Genomic DNA, 20,921 nt, shown 5'->3' on the forward strand with positions numbered 1-20,921 from the left:
GGTTAAGAGAGTGTGGTTGGCACAGGATAAATCTGTAGTTTATTCAAGGTGTTTCATGTACTACTGAATTTGCTTGTATAGGTTGAGAAACATTACTTAGTTGCAGTTCATAAGTATGGGTGTTATGCAAATCTATATTTTGATTTTTTTCAATCTATTGCTGTCGCAATTAGTTAACGGAAATGACAGACTTCTGTAGAAGTAGCAGAATCAGAGTATTTCTTCTCTTCACTATACAAGAGGACCTTTGGCTGAGAGTTGTCCCTGATCACGAATTGTCATTTACTTTATACAGGTGAGCTGCAAGAGATTGTGTGGAAGAAGAAAGAAATAAGTATTTTTTTCATGAGGAAGCAACAGAAAAACAAAATGACTCTAATTTTCATGACAATAAGACTCTGATTGTGTAAGAGTAGCTAGTGGGGACCCTACACCTTTAGGGACTGCCAGAAAATGTCAATTTAAGCAAATTTCTGAAATCAGCTGTGTATGAATGTTCTACTTTGATTTTTATACAGACTCAGCAAATTTCAAAGAGAAAACGGAAGAAAAAACAGGAGAGTTTACAGTCAGCGCCTTATCACCTGAAAGATGGAGATATCATTGGGGTGAAGGTAAATTAACGTGGCTTTAATTGTTGCCCAAGGATTAGGTTCAGACACTGTCCCCTCTGCAGTAAATCAAATTCTTTCTGGTTTTCCTGTATCCTGCTACATCGGTATGTAAGTTCTAACATAAGAATTTAGACAGTACATAGTGTGGAGGGGGGAATCTTGTTGGTACTGATATGTTGGGTTTTTTCTTCCTGTTCTTAACCAGTCATGGAAGTTTCATGCTTTCCCCCCCTTATGTCCTGCTACTGGCACTAGAGGGCACACCTTAAAGGTTCTTGTGCAGTGCTCTCTTAGCAAGTGTAAGTCAGTTTCTGCTCTATGCTTGAACACTATCCAGAAGAAACTGAGTTTTTCTTGCCCTCATTTTGTTTTTTTGAACTCAGAATAAAATCTGAGAACAATGCCCATTAAAAACATATCCTAAATTTAAATCCATTACATTTCCCAACGAATTACTACAGATCCATTTAAGTACTTAAAATAAATAAGTTACCAATTCAGAGTTCAATATACTTCTGTGTAATAAAACTTACGTAGGAGACCTCTGAAAGAACATACTTGCTGAATTGTCAGACAGTGTGCTAGAGCTCTGGTGTCCTATTCTGATGTATCAGAGTATTGAGAAAATTTTCTGATTAAGGCCAATTCAGAGGAGCTGAAGATTTTTTTTTGCCTTTTTTAATCATCTGCATTTAACTTGAAATCAATTGCTGTAGAATTAGACGAAATGCCTTAAATGTATTGTTTAAACTGATCGATATGTAGGGAATAGTTTTGGTAGATGGAATTTATGTGCTAATATACTCAATCTCTTTTGACAACAGAATCTTCTCCTTGATGACAGTAAGGACTTCAGCACAGTGAGAGATGATCTTGGAAAGGAGAAACAAAGGCAGCTTGCATTAGAAAAAAAGAAAAGGTATTGAATATTTACTTCTATTTTTGTTCAGAAATGTGAAAGCTGTTCTTTACAGTCTAGTCTTTCAGAGTAGCTTATTACATGGATAATTTGTTGGGACAGTGCTAGCTGTTGCAGTGTACAATTTTAGTAGTGCCAAAAGAAGCACTCAGATAATTCAAACTTCTGGCTTTAAATGCCACGTTCCTACCTTAGGTTTTTTTTTCTTGCAATACACTGGACAGTTTGACTCTGCCTCTGGAGATGAAAAATGAACTCCTTTGCTGCACTGGCCATGCAGAGGTCATAAGTGGGAACTGGCAGTATCATTCTTAACAATTTAGTGGAAATCGGGTTTCCAGTCCTGCTGTCTCATTCTGCTTTAGGTGCTAGGGCTCATACTAATTTCAGGCATCTTAATTTTTTTTAACAGTCGGCAAGCTGAACGCTTACAGGACCATGTTTTGTCTGAGGAAAAACTGAATATTAAGCAACGTAAACCAGAAGTGGCTCTTTCTATCAACGTGGGAGTTTTCAGATAGCACAGGAGATGCTTTGCTGATGAGAACCTACTACCGATGTACTGAATTGGAGTACCTCAACTGGACCAGCAAGAGGGATGCTTGTTCTCAAAGCGTCTTCAAGAATCACCGAGACAAACTGGATATAGGATTCAGGATAACTGATTTTCTTCTAATCTCTCTTGGAAGTGCTTTTGCATCCCTTTGTCAATGTGGTACTTATTCTCAGGCTAGGTAAATGCACTTTATTCATGAGAAAAATGAATAATATATTGTATTACCCTTTGACTTTTTATAATCACCCTAAATGCTCTTTTTTGTCAGATGCTGATGTCTTGCACCATCACTACGAAGTTTGCTTCCTTTTTTTAATGCAGTCATAAACATATCTTTCTAGAAGTTATTTTTCCATCTCTGATCACTGAAGTTACTAGCAATACCAGAGCTTACTTCTGTCTGTTTATATATAAACCTAAATCTGTAGTAACTCGAGTCCGATTTCAGGAATGAAGGAAATGTGGAAGTCTCTGGACAAAGGGTAGTAAACTGACTAAGAAGGGATTAAGTTCAGAATTTGTCAAGCTCTTAAACCTGAAGGCCCTTTCTGATACAAAACAGTAGTGCAGTAGCCCTACATTTTAAAGTTGCTGGTGTTTTTTATTGCTCACAAGCTTCGTTAAACGAAAAGATGGAAAAATTGGGCAGACCTGTTGTTTGGTCTTGTATTACCTGAGCGTACTCAGGAAAAAGGCTAATATTTATTACACTTGAGGAAAAAGAAAATGTTTCTCTTGGAGTCAGACGGTTGATTTACAGCCTCCACAACAGAAGGGCATGTAGGCAGCCCACTAACAGCTGAACTCAGTATCAAAGGTTCTTAAATGTTAAGTGGAATGTTTACCAAATGCTTGTAAGATTGGATCTCAAGATTGAGAGTGCCTGTAATTACCTAATGAGAGACCATGTTTTCTTACCCCTGAAGCTGGGAATCAGGGTTTACTAAAAGTTGATGTTTTAGCATCTTCGCATAAACTTTTCTAATGCTTATAATATTTAAGCTGTGTTCCCCCACTGCACATGCCTATTCATTACCTAATTTCCCATCAGGTTCAAAATTTTCTTTGGCTTAAATTGTCACTACTAGTTGTACTCTTAATAGAATTAACTGTTTATAATCAAATTCTAAGCATACTATGAATGATAAGGTGAACATGGAATAGTGGAAGATAACACAAGCATTTCCATGCAGCAGTAAAATGCTGATGGCATGTAACGTGTTTGCCGTTTGCTGCTGGGAACCTGTGCAAATTGATTATTGTATCAAATGGAGTCTGCTATTAAACACACTACACAGCCTTGTTGAACTGCACAAATGTTTGGAAATGTTTTGAAATGAGCAAAGCAACTTTTAAAAACAACTGTTCAACATAGCCTGAAGTATCCTGAGTGAACAAAATACAAGTAGTTTTTGGACGCTACTGTATTTAATCTGTTTCACGTATGGAGAAGATTTTGTAGAAGATGCAAGTACAGCAGACTACTAAAATTTTGACTAATGTGAGAAAATTCACTGACTTACCTTTTGTAGATCAGTAATATTCTGGTATTTTTGACAATTTCAAGGCAAACTGACACTATGAACAAAAGGGAAGAAAAGTCAAAAGTACCTCATCTTGAAGCATGTGATTAGTCTTTAATTCTTTTGGTAGGTTTAAAAATTCAGCAGTTTCTGTGCTTTCTTATGATGTCTCAATCAAGGGGGTATTTTAATTTCCTAACTCTTTTGGTCATAGGTAGGCTTTACTTGAATCTTGAACTCTTGGAATCCTAGTTGTATAGATTATTTTTTTTGACTTAGTTGAGAGCAACCAATTTCTTTCTCTCCAACTCAGCTTCCTGTATCCAACTTATTTTGTGAAACCTTCTTCCCTGTCAGCAAGTCATCTTGTGAGCCAAGGTTTACCAAAACTATGGCACATGCTGATTAGTAAGGTAAAGGAGAAAGCTTTTTTTATTTGCAAGTCGTTCCATTGCATTGCACTTACTGTGCTGTCACTTTATTTCTTACAGTTCCATGCTGGACAGCTGTATTGGGCTTAACCTTCCCAACTACTTCTTAATAACTCTAGTCTCTTCCTGAAAACATGAGGTTTGGAGAAATTTAAATATGAATTACAAGGACTAACGGGGGGGGGGGGGGGGGGGGGGGGGGGGGATTCTAGTATGTGCCTTTGAAGTGTAATGTAGCAGCTTCTGCACTGAACCAGTATTGAATTATTTCTAATGTTGGCTTAAAATGCTTTTTTTGTTAAAGCTATTGTGGATCGTTCCACAATGAGAGTTCATTAAAAGCAGGGTGGGGAGAGGGAATACCTTTTTAAAATGGAGCCTTTGTGATTCCACAGTTTGTGATGGTTATATTCCAAAGCCTGGAAAAGCTTTTGTCTTTATTTTTCAAGTGTTCTTCACAAAATAAAGAGTGATTTATAGATATCTATTTGATTTGTCTGTATATGTTTCACTGATATGTTTGGGAATGGCATGAATTATTTTCTAACACTTTTAAGCTTAAATTTTCAAATATCTTTGGAAGCCTGCATTCTGATCGCTGTGCAAGAAGTTTCCCCAACCCAGCTGGGGTTGCAGTGTGAAAAGCCCTGTGTTCAGCTGCGGGATTAGGATTTTGGTGCAAGTTGGTGGTTTTAACTTATGTTTCCTCCTTTTTCAGAAAGTATGTTTCAGAGCTTACACTAACTGGGAGTTGGAACAACGTGTGTGTGCGCACAGATGTATTAATCTGATCTAATTTTAAAGAGAAGTAGCATAAATCATCCAGAGGACAGTGGATCTGCACAGAGTAAGAAAGATATTGCTGAAGAATAGTTGTCTTGGGTAGCTGATCCTGGTAAAGTCCTTGTAAAAGAATGTGCTCAACTTGAGGGATCTTATTATGGGAACGCTTTTCTTTTTTTCCCTTTTTCTCAGAATTCACTCCAGTGTGCTGAAGTGATTACAGAACAGGAGGAAGTGGACAGTTTAAAAAGCCATCTCATTCTCTCTTTAATTCTCCCTCAGAAGCCGCTGAACTGAGCCATGGCATTGTGAAGGGTATTACAGGTAATTACAGGTACAAGGAAGACGAAGGGTAGCACGGGGGTGTGTAGCTGGGACAGGTGAGTGAGGCAGCCAAGGGAGGCTGTAGTTGGAGGAAGCTGCTCAATTCTGGGACTTGCTGGCTGGTTTTGCTGTTTGCCCAGCAAAGCAAACAAACTTAAAAAAAAAAAAAAAAAAATCCCAGCAAGGGGTGCTGGGAGTGCCCTCTAGTGTGGTTAGTTGAAGTTTGGGGATTTTACCAGCACTTCTTTTTAATTACAGGCAAATTCCATCTTCAGCCCTTGCCATATCCAAGGCCCCTCTACAAGATGAGTAATAGTATCAAGCTGAGTTTGCAAGCAAGCTTAGAAGAAACCAAAACGAGGGAGCTCCCAGCCCTGGAGCCAGTATCTAGAAAGCTAACAACTAAATTATTATTTTTTGACTGACTGATGCTTGGTCAGGAGTGAATTGGTAGCACAGCACTGTGTGCAGACATGCAGAAGACACAGTAATCACAAAGATCCCTGGGAAGATCTGTGTTACAGCCAGGTAAGTGAAGCTGCATCAGCTTTGTTTTGCTGAATTCAGTTTTCAAGTACCACTGCTCCTGTTTCATCGAAGCCTGTTTGTGGCTTCTAAGGGCATCAGTCTTTTCGCTGGATTGGAGGTCTCTTGCTAAGAGAGATGCAGCTTCTTGCTTAACAAATCTCCAAATCCTCGCATTACAAAGCTTTCCTATAGACTTTAACTGGACCTCAAACGAGTTTTTATTCCAGTGTTTGTATTCATATGGTGATCAGTGGGGCTTAAACACCTGCTTCTGCTAAAATGGCCTTTCTATTTGCCAGGGAGAAACACTTCAAAACCAACCAACCAAAAAAAAAAAAAGCCCACCACCACCAATAAACACTGGCCGTTGGCTATCACACTTGCTTCATGAGTGGTAAGTTCTGCTGGAGTTCAGTAACTATTTTTTGTTCCACCAATTAACCAATTTTAGTTTCCTGTGTGCATTTATTCTGCTATAGCCCCAAGCCCTGGGCATTTATTGCTCAGAGGGCTCTGAGGAGCTTTCTCCCTTTCCATGCTGGCAGCATCATTCATGCAGATCCACTAGGATCTTCCCCAGTGACCACCACCAAGACAGGTCCTGCCTTCAAACTCCTCTGTGGTCACATTTTTCCTAGTGGTCACAGGAAAGCACTGATCGCTGCTGAGTGCATGTGATCCGTGTTGTACGTGGCAGACGATGAACACTCAGTAACTGCGCTGCTCTACCTGTCTGCTCTTACTGCTGGTTAACCATTGCTGGCCAGATCCACGTTTTGGGTGTAAAACAGCTCCTGGGTGACTTCTGTGAATTAAACTCCTTTGGGCGTTAAAAACACAGGCCTAACTCTTCTCCTGCCCACCTTTCCTTTGGCTCTTAAAGGGAAGGATTTTTAATAGCATGGTTTATTTTGTTCCCATTGGATGCTCATGGCAGGGACAGGATGTGATTTTTTTTTGCATTTTAACTAGGTACAGTCACCATGGTTTGCTAAATTGATGCCTGTTTAGGTTTTTTAACAAATGTGTAATGCTAATAAACTTTGTAATGTTTCTGCGGAAACATTACAGCTGTTAGCTATAAGGTATGCATGGAGTGAATCCTGACTGAGGATGGTGTATAGGACCACTAAAGATTCCCCATTCAGAATTTACTTGTGACTTACGAATTCTTGGTTATTATTTCTTAGACCTAGTTTGCCCAGTGAATTTTGTTAATGATGTAATTCTAATAACAGGGATTCATTCAGTCCTACAGTGTCACTTTTTTATTGGCTATACATGTAGTGTGAAAAAGGAAAGGAAATTTGGAAAGCAAATAGTCTGATTCTTTATTTTTTGTTTAAATTATACAGCGAAAGCTTTAACATAATAATAAAACCGTTTTCTGAAATATACAGTAATGAGCATGGCAATTCACAAAGTGATAAAAATATAAAATCTGTGTCTCTTAATGTAGTTTTATGCTTATGTTTCTTACTATGCACACTTAAAATCAGTGAAGGTGTGTGTATAATATAGGTTTCTGTATGAGAAAAGCAAAACAAAAAAATGTAGATGTCGAAAAGATAAAATCGGGATATGATAGCCATATCTAGTTTATGTTCTGATATAGTTCATGATCAAATGGCACAAAGTGAACCAGATGACCAGTCCTGGTTTCTTCATGGATGTCATTGGAAGTTTTGTCTGCTTTCAAATCAATTGTTTTTTCAGTAACTGCTTCTGTTCCTTTGTGGAAATGAGGAAATAACCCCAAACTAAAAGACTTGTGGCTTAGAAAAGAGCAGTCGTTTTTCCAGAGCACAATTTCTACCAGTACAAGTAAGCTAGTCACTCACAGGGAAAACCTAGAAAATGCATTTATAATGTCAGTAAGCATCCTTTTCAAACTTATAATTGGGGTAAAGTGTTTGTAGACAAAATTATTTTCTATTAAAAATAAACTTAAAGCCATTGAGGTAAACCATTTCTTAAGAATAAATGGGTAATGATTCATTCCGTGCATCTATTGGATGTGGGATGCACGGAGTTCTTGTGAATGTGGCTTCTCTGTAAAACATCTCCAAGGGAAGGCACGAGGACGGCTCATGTCTGCTTTGCGGTGTTCCTCAGTGCTCCCGGGGCTGCTGTCTCCAGTCTGTGTGTGTGCAGGTCAGTGGTGCCCCTTGCTCAGAGCTCTGTGTGCAGAAGCAACTTTGCTTGTCTCATGTTTTCAATCACTGTGGAGAGAGCACTGAAGTTACTAAAGATGACAGGAGAGGTTCCTACATCTGTAGAGCTTAAAAATCAGAAATTAAAGCTATTCAGGATAGCTAGACTTCTAAAAAGTCTTAATATTACTTTCTTTAAATTTTAACGGGTAGTTTTGACTAGTTATTTTGTCTCAGCAACAAAGTTTTGACTGGAATTAGCTACTAGAAAATGTTAAATAACTGGCTTGAGAGAGTTTTTTTCTTCGACTATTTTTGGTAGCTCTTGTTGGTAGCAGAAATTTTATACTGTTTTAGTAGTCCAGTGACAAAGTGCCATTGAAATACTGATGGGGTTCATCTAGTGCAGTTCACAGGTTGCACAGATGTTGTTTTCTGTGTTTCTCTGCAGGTGTCCTTTGAGCTTCAAAGCTTTGTCTGAATGCCAGACAAAAATCTGTGTACTGCTGAAGTGAGAAAAAAATAGAGGACTGTGAACCCAAATCACAGCCTCATTGTTATCCTGCTTGTCCGTGGAAATGGGTTTGTTTTGTTACCCATAGTTTTTGAATCTAGTTTACCCCAATTTACTATTTTCTAGGGGTTGAGACCTCAGAAAAATGCAGTTTTCTAAGTGTTAATGAAGTGGACAGCCAGGAGAGGGGAGTGTAGAGACACCAACCCAACATTAACTTCAGTCCTCAGTGGAATATGTATTTTTAAACCTTGTTTACCCCTAGGACCGGATTGAAACAACTTCAGTGGTTCAGATTATGAAGCAGAACAGCAGTGCACTGAAGTCTGCAAATGCCTTTAACCAAAGCAGGTGGGTTTCGGGGGCAAAACTACAGTGTTTGAAAACTCCACCAGTTCCCTAACAGGCCTCGGAGGTTCAGACACCAAGGACAACTCCCCATAGTTTAGTGCCCTGTTCTTCAGAAATATTCGACATTGTCTTCCCAGAAGATGCTTGGACTAAATTTACATTAGGTTTCTGAAGTGCTGAGAATGGATTTTACTACAGAGATTGACCCAGTATTTCTCAAGATTCTCTTATATAGCCTTCCTTTAACTGCATTTGTTTTGTGTAAGCTTTAGATGGTTAAAAAGGGAATCAGCTTATTTCACTCACAGGTCGAAATATCTTCTGGTTCGTAAGCGTACATCCTGTTCCCGTATTTGCCAGTTAGATCAGCTCGAACTGTCATAGAAGGGTCTTGAGGGGGGAAAAATGCAGGACATTAGTAATGCACAGTTTATGAAGTGAGCCAATGGCAAATAATAAGGGAAGAGAAAAATCTGAGGCCTTCTAAAACGGTGTTGATTGGCAGAAAGGTAATCTTGAAGCACCAGGCTTGGACAGAGCCTCTGTCATTCATCTGAGGACAGGCTCGTAGTAAGAGGCCGTGTTCAGGTGTGGCACGGTGTCACAGACAGGACCAAACTCTTAGAGGATGTATGCTAGTTGTTAATACGAGTGGCATGCTGTTTGTTTCCACCAGTGGAATGAGCCTGTCATGGTCCTGTTTTTTTTAAAAAAGGTAGTAATGTTCTTTAGATGTCACACTTTAGTTCTGATGGCTAAACAAGTAATCTGAGATAAGGCCCGATTTGGGTTTCTCAACATAAGATGTTCCTTTTGAAAGTCTGGGCTATTCTCACAGCTTTAGTGCTGAAAAGAACGTAAGCTATTACTTGGAGCAACCTGAATTTAGTGGGGACCATACAGGAAAAAATGCTGCCAGTTGGTTGTTTTATTGTGATTATTCCCCTGGGCCCAGAGACTCACCCACAAAGAGGATCCTAGGGACGTAATGGCCATCAGGTGCCATGTTGTCATCGCTGCTGGAATGCTGTCAGATAGATAGCCTCTTTTAGTGAAGGGTAACTGTCAAAACGCTCCTCCAAGTGCTAGGAATGGACTGAACCAGCTAAGCTCGTCTCAATTCTGATATGATCAAGTAGGGAGTTACCTGTTGTGTCCAATTTGTCCCATGTTAGATGCTTGGGGAGGACAGAAACCCCAGGCAGGCAACTAAGAAAGCCTTATGACTTTATAAAAAAAAAAAACAAAACTTTTATCAGAGTATTACTTGTGTTTGCAGTATACAGAATGGTATTTCCATACCAATAAGTGTGTGTATGAAAGTCTCCCTGCCCTTCTCTCCAAGCAGGATCTGTGCTGGTGTTCTGCAAACCTTGTTGTACATTCCCAGAGAAGCAGAAAACCAGAGAGTTTCAAATACAGCTTCAAAGCTGTGCAAAGTGAATCCATTTCTGCTATTAATATGGATTATTCCAGTCCCCAGTAAACATTTACATTAATATTTTAAATTACAAACTTACCACCAGATTAAGCATGATGAAGTCCTCCTGGGCCATCTGCTGGATCTCTGGGCTGGAAGCAAATGCCTTCCTCAAAGCTAAAAAAAAAAAAAAAAATAATTAAAAAAAAGCTTTATTTGGGTGGGGGAAGAAAAAAGGAACAGCAAAAAACAGGGATCGCTGCTTTTTGTGGTTTTGTAGTATCTTACGTTGATCATAAACCTACCAGTAAAGCAATACTTTTCTGACATGTGCATATCACAAAGTCTGGAGGACTTGGTTCTAGTAAAGTAAAATGCAGAAGACATTTAGTCCTTGGGACACTGAAATGCTGGTGTATGAAGACATTTCCTTCTCAGTGACAACACATCATGAATGTGCATGGCTTGAGAGATTTTGATCCCCAGTGTTGTCTGGAAAGGTTTGCTTTGCTCACCTTGGCTGTAAGGACACTCTTCCAAGTGGTGAATAACCATCAGTGGCTTCTTGCTGAAACGACATTGCAAGAAAGGAGTGGGGGGGCAATTCAGGGCTCTTACAAACAGCACTTGCAAGGAGTTAAACCACTGAGCTGCTCTAGGAGCATGCTCACATTGCAGGAGCAGTAGACCCTGGCTAGCAGGGAGGTGCAGACACAGTGATGTTCAGAGGGAACAGATTCCCAAGAAGGTAACGCTGGAGGCACCACAAGGGTGTTTGGACTGACACCAAGAACTCCCATCTCAAAGAGGGGCTGTACCCAGCTGACTGCTCACATACACTGAAGGTGAAGGTAAGACATGCTGGCTGTGCAGGAGGCCACAGCCCACACCTCTCTCCTACTGTTAGGGCTCTGGAAGCCCACAGAGTAGGAAATAAATTCCTGTAGCTTGACCAGGTGTTTTTCACGGCTTGTAAGCTCTTACAAGTGTGGCTAATATCAAGCAGGGCAGCAGGCTAGAAAAGATTTGGAGAAGGATGTGAGACTCAGTCCTAGAAGATGATCTCCCAGAAGGTGAGCTCCCACCAAAATGTTGTTCAACCTCTACCATACAGGTGAATGCTGCTTACACAGTGCACAGTCTGAGCATCACGTTAGAGCATACCTTTGTTCTGTTTTGTTGAACATATGAAGAGGCATAGGAAGAATGGAGGATTACCTGTGTTTTGATCGTGCTAGACCTTCTTCATATGTCTGCACCCACTCAATGTCATCTCCCCAGCCTGTTGAAAGAACCTTTAGTTAATTTACTGCTCAGTTTGGATGAGGATATTCTGCTGAAAGTCACACATGCATGCAGGTGCCACAAACTACAGCACTTCCCTCAGGGTAGCCAGACCCTCCGAGTTCTTGTGGGTACCAGGAGAGTCCCAAGTGGACATGTGCGAAGAAACAGATGATATGGAGAGGGGGGTGAAACCCCATCTTTCCTGGGTTTCAGATGATGGATTAGGATTACAGGCAGGTATTTCCAGCCCGTCAAAAGCTGGAGCCCTGAGTTCCTCCCTGAACACCCTCCCAAAAAAACAAACCAGGCTCCCTGTTTGCATTCTGCAGTAAGGGATTGATGGGCTGGCATTAGGGTGGGTAGGGATGCAAGCATGCTTTTGGCATGATGTGCCTGGATGTGCTCACCTGATGGAGCAAAGCTTGGACGTGAGCCTGGAACCCCTTCCAATCAGTGCCCTGCTCATGAGCTGCATAACCCATGGGAACGGGATGTACCTGCTGCCTGTGTATGAGCTATGATGCTGGCAGGAAAAAGGACAGCAGTAAGATTGAGCTGGCTGCTGCTTGGCTCTGAGACTACAGCCTCCTGCCAATTTAGCATGCTTTGGTAGGGTTAGGAGCTGCTGGTGGGGCTGTCTGTTGGGCTTAGCTTCTGAAAAGCTGATCAGCGGCCAGCCTAACAGTCTGGCTCCTGGCTCCATCCTCAGCCCAGGTTTGGAGCAAAGAATTTGCCTGTTTCCAAGTACAGGGCATGAAGACTTCTCACTTGTTGAACGGAACAGGTCTCTTGGCCATGGCACCCATGTCACCTGTGGAAGATAGGTTTGGGCTTCTGCTTGGGGATAGAGAGGGACTCCCAGCTGCTGCGCTCAGAGCATATCCTACTGGGATGTGTGGCTGGAGGTACACGCTAGGCGCTGTGACAGGGAAATATGAGTGCTTCAGGGCTGCCTCATGCATCCCGGTCACTCACCTCGAGAGAGAGTCTGTGGGATCCGTATCTGAGCGGGGCTTTCCTCCTCTTCTTTGGGGGGCTTCTGAACCTTTTCCTGTGCAGCTACCATTAGGCCATTGCAGAGGAGGAGGGAGCACAGTAATGGAAAGCCGTGCATGCTTCTGGCTGAGAGAGAAGGGGTTGACTCAGGCAGGCAGAACTTGGCAAATACTGGAAAGAAGCCCATGAAACATCTCCATGTTAGAAATATTTTTACCTCAAGGTGTCAGAGCAAAAGCTTAGGGAACCTTTAAAGTGATTCTGAGGGTTTGTCTAGCTGGTTGATCTCACCAAGAGAAAACAGCTGCATCTGTCTACAGCAGCAACAACTGTTTAACTCTGTAGCTTGCCTTGCTGCTGAATTTCAGCATTTGTGTGTATTTTTCCTAACACCTGCGTAGAGATAAGCTGCTCAATCCACTCTGAAGTGGTCTATATTTTCAGCCCAGCATGGATCAGCCAGAGCTCCAGAGAGGTTTGGTGGGAGGTAGGGTGGCAGAGGAGCAAGGCAGATAAGGTCAGCTCTGTCTGAATGCACCTGGAGCCTGATGGGTGACTTGGGAAAAGTTGGCTGAAATAGCCATGGGGCAGCAGGTGCCATCTGTCCTGCCAGCCACCCTTTTCAACACGTGAGATCTCTGTGTATGTTATCTGGCTTGGCCAAGCAGTCCTCACCTGGGTGCTGTTCACTGGTCTAATAATCAGCAATTAAATCTAGCAGCAGCCTACCCACAAAGAGTAGCTATGCTGACGGGGAAGAAATGCCTGGTCCTCCTCAACGACAAGCCGAAAAAGCCATTTCCATGGAACTGGTCTCTCACCTGGTGGCTCCCGTTGATGCCTTGAAGCGAGTGTCCTTGTCGCCGTCTCTCCCCCCCAGCCCAGCTAAGGTAAGGTCGCTTTATACCTCTGTATTTGCACAATGGCTGGGCATGGACGTCAGCTGGAATTCCAGGATATCCTGCTCCTGCCAAGGTGCAGAACAACCTTCTTACAAAAGCTGTCCCTAATCAGCCCAGCAACACGCATGTTTTTAATCGAGGTTTATTGATTTATTAAAGCATTCACACAGAGCCTGTGCTAGACACGCCTGGCTCCCTGGGCATGAACTGTGGGTCTCCAGGTACCGTGAAGTCCCCTAGAGGCAAACGGAAAGATACAGAGGAGGTGCATACACCTCTCAGTGCCTTCAAACCAGGAGTGGGACGGAGAATAGTACTCTTAGAAGAGGCTTAGCATATTTCTTTCTGAAAAATATTAAAGAAAATAAGAAATCACAATGTAAAAAGCAACAACGTGATATAACTGAGCCATGTTACAGTTAACAGGGAACACCAGCAAAACGAAAGGGCCATGCAAGGATAAGAGAGGTGAACGTGTGGGATAACCAGGGCTTGCTGCACAGCCTGAGGGAGATGGTCTTTCCCCATCATAAATCTTAAGTGAAGCACCGACTTCCAGTGGAGGGATGATAATTCTGGGCAAAGCTTTTATGGTCTCACATGAAAAAGACCAAAATTCCCGTTGTGGAACCAACCACCAGCCTGTAAAGAAATCCCAGCTCTGCGTCTGTACACAGTCAGATTTTGGTCTTCCTTTGAAGACCTCAGTTAAACAGCTCTGGGCTGCTAGCGAGCTAGACCATGATCGTGGTGGCTGTGCTTCAAGGAGGGGGGAACTTCTTGGGGGGGGGGGGGAAATGGGCATAAATGAGCCACTGAGGAAACTTCACCAGTGTTTCACCACCAGTGGCTTGCAGGATTACAGGAGAGAGAGTTGCTGAAATGTGAAGCGTTACATGTTTCTTGAACTAGAGGGTACTGCATGAAATCTGGATATAAATTACATGGGGAAGTTGCGTTGTGCAGAAGAGATTCAATGGTCATTTCAGTAACATTCAAAAGCTGAGCTCATTTGCAAAACTAGCAAATAAAAATGTCCGTATGCTGCTGTGCTCTGAATGACAAGCCTTCCTGAATTACAGGAGAAATAAAAGCCAGCATGGACAGCTGTAGAAGAGGTTGGGAAAATAAAACTAGCATACAGCTAGAATTAAAAAGTAGGTGAAGGGATGGGGGGAGCAGGGGTACATGTGGGTCAAGGGAATGAAGTGATGCTGCTGAGACCCAGCTCTTGTGAAAAATTTCAGTTACGGCAGGGTGGATAGGATAGATCCACACCAGAACTGCGGGCATGATGTATATAATACACCGATCGATTGAAAAGGAACTTTGATAAAGTCTTAACTCTTGATAAAACAAATCTGAATATGCAACATATGGGTATTCATTGCAAAATTAATTCTACTTGATTTAACCAAATCAATCAAGGCTTTCGATTAACACTCCGTGGAGTAAACATGTTGCAGTTTGCAGGCTGCTCGTGGTGGTTTTATCTTATCCAATAACCCAAACATAACTGGCCAAAACAAATTTATGCTAGAGTTCTGAATAGTCCCTCCATTAAGTATCTTAAGCAGGTAAAGATAAGAAAAAATATCTTAAAGTTGTATGCAATCTGTAACGAACAGATTCAAAGCAGCAGGAAGTATCTATCTAGGAAACCACACAGCTCTGTTTGTCTAGTTATTACCTCCACATGAGATAATAACAATTTAAGGTGTGTTTTATCAATCAAATGTTTTCATATCTGATAAAATAACTCACAAAGGCACCTCACTTTACTGCTCTGCACGCAGAACTCCTGAGACACATCATCTTTGTGTCCCCTTGAGGATGGAGAGGCCCCAGCAAGCCCGCAGGCAGGATCAGCCAGCACCGGGACACGTCTCGCTAGCTGGATGGTTGCTGGGTGGCAGAGGCAAGGCAGCAGAGCCTCCGTGGAGCTGAAAGTCCTACAAATGCATCCTGTGGCAAGGAGCCAGGATGTGAAACAGCACAGTGACTGGGCAATGAAACAACTACCCCAAGCCATGCCAACTCCCAAAAGAGAGATGCCAGAAACTCAGCTGCCATAGAAATGTTTCCTGAGATTCGTCCTGTATTTGAAATCCTAAAATGATGTAGAAGATGCCTATGACTATGCATTACCTGTCATCATGGTAGCTGGTACAAACAGGTCCCTCTGCCATAGATTTTCATCCCACTGGCCACGGTTCTTTTTTTGAAATATGCTTGGTGTGAAATCACTTCCATGCTTTCGCAGGAGGTGCTGAGCACTTTGAAATGTCTGTCCAGTTCCTTAAGGTACCAGATTGAAGCCGAGCAGTCACTAGCATCTGTTTGTGCATTGCACTGGTGAGTTGGAGCCACTGGGACCTCTATCCAGCACACAGGAGAGGAGAGGAGTGGGTTCAATCAATAGATAGCTGAACCTGGATTTTGCAATCTGCGAGGCTGAAGTTCCATGAGATAAAATGACTTTTTGTACTGTAAGTGCTGGCCTAGCAATGCAGAGCCAACAATGGGGAGCTCAGTCAGTGTCAGTTTAAATCTATATTTTTCAAGGCATCTTGCAAAACCTGCCAACCAAACATTTTATGAGCGTGCAACATCAAAATACAATTATTTCAAATCAACAAGGAGCAAAGATGTCCAGGTAGTGGGCTGCAGCACAACAGTAGTTTGTGTCTCACCAGTTTCCTGCTGATCTTCAGAACCAACCTGTCTTCGTGGTGATTTACACTTACATTTGTTGTTTACCTGATGGGTTGGGAATAACTTTGACTGTTAGTAATCTGAAATGTGTGGGATAGCTGGACAAAATTCCGAATTCCACATTGAGTAGTAGTTCAAAAGGCAAAACCTGACTTCTAAGGGGTAGTAGTAATTTAAAAGGCAAACAAACCCAGCTGTTTAAAGGAGGAGAGGGAATTAGAGACTTAAAAGGCATGCTCACGGGAAGGCTGTTTCCCAAGCACTGCCATTTTTTCCATCTCTCAGGCTCTTTCAGTGGACGTGGTTTGGTTGCAGTTCTTGATGTTAGGGTAAGGGGTACTGGGTGAATGTTTATTTCTGCTTCAGGAATTGATTTTATTGTAAACTTCCCAAATCTTATACCATGGAGATCTTTAGAGAAATTCCCACTTGCTTTAGGATTCTGCACAACTGCAAACTGTTTGGCTTTCAGTTATCTTTCTAAAAGTCTTAAAACTGGGAGACCCAGTAAAGCACAAAAAATACACTAATAAATGTCATAGAGTCACCAAAAAAAGCTAAGAGGATTTCAGACTCCCAAATTTTGTTCTTGCAACAGAAAAAGAGCGTTTTATAGGAACAGCCACTGGGCATTTCATGTACTGTAGCAGCTTTGGCTCCTAGTAGATAACCACAGGGTCTGTATCTGTTTAACTTCAAAAAAAGTTTAGTTGTTAGGAAAGGGGAACACTAACTCCCTATGTCTTAAGAAATGATTACAGACTATCAGTCTGGTGTGCCTTTTCTGGGTTCTGCAGCAAAAGCAGTAGGATCTTCTAACCTCCCTCTCCCCCCTTCTTTTCTTGAGTCGTTTGATAATCTGATTTTTCTCTTAATTGACACTGTACAGCCAGCTGAATTTTCTACGGACAGGAGGACTGCGTGAGATTCTTAACGTAGCAGCACAAAGATGTGTAAGTGCTCCTACTGCTTCTGCAGTTCACCAGCCATCGGTGTGTTTGTGCCAGGTTTACTTAGATATTCTCGGTCCCTGGTTTCACCACATGTGACAACATCTTAACTTGCCCAACTTCTAATAACAATTCTAGTCCAAGGTCCTCAAAAGGACTACATCTGCAGACTAAACCTCAAGCTATCTGTTTTACAGCCTTAGGATACTTTTTAAAATTCCAATGCCTCCCTTTAGGTCCACAGGGATTCATGGAGTCTTTGTGGGTTGCTAGCTTTTGATTCTTCAGTTAAATTGATCTGTGCCTCCTCAGGGTACTACCTCTTCAGCAAAATGAGCATGCCAAAGGTCAAATTTAACAAAACCCCTAAGATTCATTCTCAGGCATTGCAGAAGCTTCATAGAGAGCTGGTGGCAGAAATCCAGATAAACCATGATTCCAAAACAAACAACCCTCTTCCCCAGAGCAGCTTCTTCCCAGTCTTCTTGCTTCCTCTGAGATTTCTTCTGATGCCCTTGTATGTAGAAGCTGTCAACACCTTTTCTTCTTCCCAGGCTCACCAGATCCTGTAGTCACAGTCTGTCTGGGAATCTCATCAATTTATGTGTGTGTCAGGCTGAGGGAAGAGACGAATTGTTTCCCCGCAACTTCTTCCTGCTGAACTACCTGCTCTCAGGAGCCCAGGTGTAATTACTCTGTCAGCATGGAAGCTGTCCACTTGACTTCCTCTGCATAAGAACAACCTCTTTCCCTGCCTAAACCAGATAAATCTGTTTTATACCAGGTGAATCTATTTTGTAATGCGTCTCGTTCCTAAATCTGATTTGTTCTTCTAACTCAGTATGTGCTTTTTATCTGAGACTTGGAGCTGGCATGGAAGAGCTGGTAACAATGCCTTTTACAACCAACATGAGAAACACAATGCACAAATGCAGCAACTCAGGTGAGCTGCAGGTTTGGGCTGTTAAACAAGTAGGCAGTCACAACACACAGCAACTCAGACTGTGTGCAGTCCTACTGAAGTTTCAATCTCACACATTAATGTTCATGACTGGTCAAGCAGAAAAGTAGTATTTTCTTTCTTAGGTTCCCAGTCACGGTCTGGACAATTGGCAGCAGCATGAACACTCGGGAACAGCCAAGTTTTTGCTTTTTGTTAAGGGATGTAACGTGGCAAGAACAAAGGAGGTTGCACAGAGGATGTAGTAAACTGCCTGGTGGGAAGGCAGTGGTGTCTTTCATCTGCAGAAGACAATGATGGTGCTGGGAACCCTGTGCTCTCCTTTCATTTACTTGCCTTGTCCTGGCTTTGACAGGGAATGCGATGTGGGATCAGAGAATTTTAAAGTTGGCTCCTCCCCAGTTCTTCACCCTTACGTTCTACTTTATTTCAAGAACAGTTAAAAAAAAAAATCACCTCAAGAAATGTTAACTTTCTGAACACTTCACTGTTTGTCTGATAATTATTCAAATAAGGGACTGAGGTCGGACTAATTGCATGGGACAAGATACTTTTAGGGTTCATTCCAGGGAGTCTTTCCCAGATAGTCTGTCTGTTCTGGCACGGCTGAGATAGGACACACAGAGATCTTACATTTTATCCATATAATCAGATACCACACCTAACGCTTCCTGCACTGTGCTTTTACTTTGTAATAGTGCCTAATCAGAGATGAGTTTTGGCTGTCCTGTGAAGCAAAATATTTTCCCTTTTTCCTCAGGTCACTTGTATTTGGAACCATCAGATTGTTCTGAAGTAGCTGAAATCTCTCCTCAACTCTGAGCTTTGCTCCTGAATAAACGTGTACTCGCTATCTTTTGTCCTCACTTTGTAGGCAGTGCTTGAATAAGAAACTCGGCTTCAACCAGCTCAGTAAGCTAGGAAGCTGATAACAATTGTTTATTTTCAGATCGTTATTACTGATTGCTTCAGCACTTTTAAAGAAAAGCCAAAGGTTTCTGCAGTCTAAAGAGCTGTATCTTGAATCCCCTTTCCATTTCTGAGTATTCTAGAGTAACAGGTACGTATGTTTAAAATCATGCTGTACCTCAACAGACCAGTCTTCTGTTTTATAAGTGGGTAGACTGTGAACAGCATTTGAAGAAGGAACTAGGGTTTGACAGATACACAACAATTTTTTTTTTCAAGACATGGTGAAGTCAGACAGACCCATGGCCATCAGGCAGTTCAGAACTAGCTTGTCCTGACTTTACTGTGTGTGTGCTGTGGTTACTGGGCTCACCTGGGGGGCAGTTCCCAGAGACATAGGGTTGCAGGGAACATCAAACGTCCATCGGACAGCATTTCCTGGAAACTTTAGTCTTGCTGCACTGACGCACCAGGAATGGCCTGCATATCTGTGATGCAAATGCCTAAGTTTTCCAGGTTATTTCCAGGATAGGAAGCTGTACAGGCCTTTCATACCCATTGTATAAGCAGCTTTGGAATACCCAATGGCATTTTTGACCTGCAATACAGCAGGGTGGTGCCTCTGCACACCACCACACTCCCCTTGCTCCCCAGCACACTGGGTGGGATACCATGTTTAAAAAGCAGCATCCCGAATAAAGCAGCATCCCAAAGTAAGCAGTACCCCTTCCCCCTGATGCCTGGTGACCATTGCACCTCACCACAAGCCAGCTGTTAGGCCAGCCTCAGGAAACTCCCTCCCAGGGGTGCTCCCAGCATGGCCAAGGACAGGGCCAAGATGACCAACAGCATCCTCGCTTGCATCAGGAATTTACTATGTTTAGTTAGAAGACTAACTAGTCTTAGTTTCTAGAAGACCAGAAACTTTGTATGTCTAATGCTACTGTAGTCACTGAAGAATCAGCCTCATCTGTAAGACTATACAGAATTGTATCCCAGGACAGAGGAAGGAAGGGCTGGATAACCTAGGCCTGGAGAATGTGCCTGGGAAGAATAGGTGAGGAACTCGTGGTATGCATGTCTTTGGATGTGTACATGACTTAATTTAGTATGCACAGCTAAGTTGGAACAACAAGATAAGAAAAAATGAGATGGTCTGAGCATGCACAAGAACTGGGTTCAAGCAGCGAACACAGTGAGGAAGACTACCGACGATCACCAGAGACCCCTGGAAGACCATCAGTGGAAACAAATGCGCATGCATCAGGAACATTTACATATTTTAACAAATTATGGGAAATAGTATGCATATGTTAATTATTGCTCAGAAATCTAATGAATATATATGTTTTAATTAGAATCATTAGGGTTGGAAAAGACCTCCAAGATCATCTGGTCCAACCATCGCCCTACTACCAATGTCATCCACTAGACCATGTCCCTAAGCACCACGTCCAAACAATTGTTCAGGCTATAGGGGTTGTATACAAATGGAACGGGTTGCCCAGGGAAGTGGTGGAGTCACCGTACTTGGGAGTATTTAAGGAAAGGTTGGACATGGTGCTTAGGGACGTGGATTAGTGGATGACATTGGTAGTAGGGCGATGGTTGGACCAGATGATCTTGGAGGTCTTTTCCAACCCTGATGATTCTATGATTCTATGCGGAGCCAGGAGCTGGACTCGATGATCCCTGTGGGTCCCTTCCAACTTGGGCTATTCTACAGTTCTAATTCGGCATGCACACTAGGTGGAGCGATCCTTTGTGCGTCTGGTGCCACAAATAAAGAATGCCTGCTTTCTAAAAGTCCAAACTGGGTCTTAGAGAGTTTCTTTGACTGACTTTTACGGGATCTCTTTGACTGACTTTTACGGGTTGCCTAGGGAGACGGTGGAGTCACGACCCCTGGGGGTGTTTAAGGAGAGGCAGGACGTGGTGCTTAGGGACGTGTTTAGGTGGCAGGGGACGGGGGGACCAGAAGATCCCGGAGGTTTTTCCATCACAAACAATCCCGGGATCCCGGCATTCTAAGATGGCGGCGGGGCCGGTTGCTAGGGCCGCGCCGTGCCTAGCAACAGCGCGCCT

General features: G+C 42.5%; 2 protein-coding genes across 15 annotated transcripts in view; one reads left to right on the forward strand and one right to left on the reverse strand.

Annotated features, from left to right (window-relative positions):
• USP40 (ubiquitin specific peptidase 40) overlaps positions 1 to 20,649 on the forward strand; it is a 50,873-nt gene extending 30,224 nt beyond the window's left edge. For 5 of the 13 annotated variants that reach the window (XR_010832545.1, XR_010832549.1, XR_010832550.1 and 2 more), the window contains 5 exons: positions 519 to 614; positions 1,439 to 1,533; positions 1,946 to 4,182; positions 4,762 to 5,678; positions 5,978 to 9,945. Coding sequence is in view for 1 of the 13 variants with exons in the window: in XM_066999884.1 (XP_066855985.1) it covers positions 519 to 614; positions 1,439 to 1,533; positions 1,946 to 2,054 (300 nt within the window). In the remaining 12 variants the exon portion in view is untranslated. Of the gene's footprint in view, positions 1 to 518; positions 615 to 1,438; positions 1,534 to 1,945; positions 4,233 to 4,761; positions 5,679 to 5,977; positions 9,946 to 13,117; positions 13,290 to 15,097 lie in introns of those variants that run through there. The other 8 variants (XR_010832546.1, XR_010832543.1, XR_010832544.1 and 5 more) reach the window with 8 other exon arrangements.
• On the reverse strand, positions 7,761 to 15,576 carry LOC106034546 (anterior gradient protein 3-like). Of its 2 annotated transcripts, XM_066999895.1 has the most exons (9): positions 15,450 to 15,576; positions 13,221 to 13,366; positions 12,379 to 12,570; positions 11,335 to 11,398; positions 10,632 to 10,684; positions 10,217 to 10,293; positions 9,660 to 9,723; positions 9,003 to 9,086; positions 7,761 to 7,900 (listed from the first exon to the last, which is right to left on the reverse strand). In XM_066999895.1, the coding sequence occupies exons 3-9, from the start codon at positions 12,515 to 12,517 to the stop codon at positions 7,851 to 7,853; spliced, it is 531 nt and encodes a 176-aa protein (XP_066855996.1). In that variant the 5' UTR covers positions 12,518 to 12,570; positions 13,221 to 13,366; positions 15,450 to 15,576; the 3' UTR covers positions 7,761 to 7,850. The 2 variants fall into 2 exon arrangements, with proteins under 2 accessions (XP_066855996.1, XP_013034234.3); XM_013178780.3 differs by lacking the exons at positions 13,221 to 13,366; positions 15,450 to 15,576 and having other exon boundaries at positions 12,379 to 12,591.
• Positions 20,650 to 20,921: the final 272 nt, after the last annotated feature.

The sequence above is a fragment of the Anser cygnoides genome, chromosome 6, assembly GCF_040182565.1.
Source record: "Anser cygnoides isolate HZ-2024a breed goose chromosome 6, Taihu_goose_T2T_genome, whole genome shotgun sequence".
Classification (NCBI taxonomy): domain Eukaryota; kingdom Metazoa; phylum Chordata; class Aves; order Anseriformes; family Anatidae; genus Anser; species Anser cygnoides.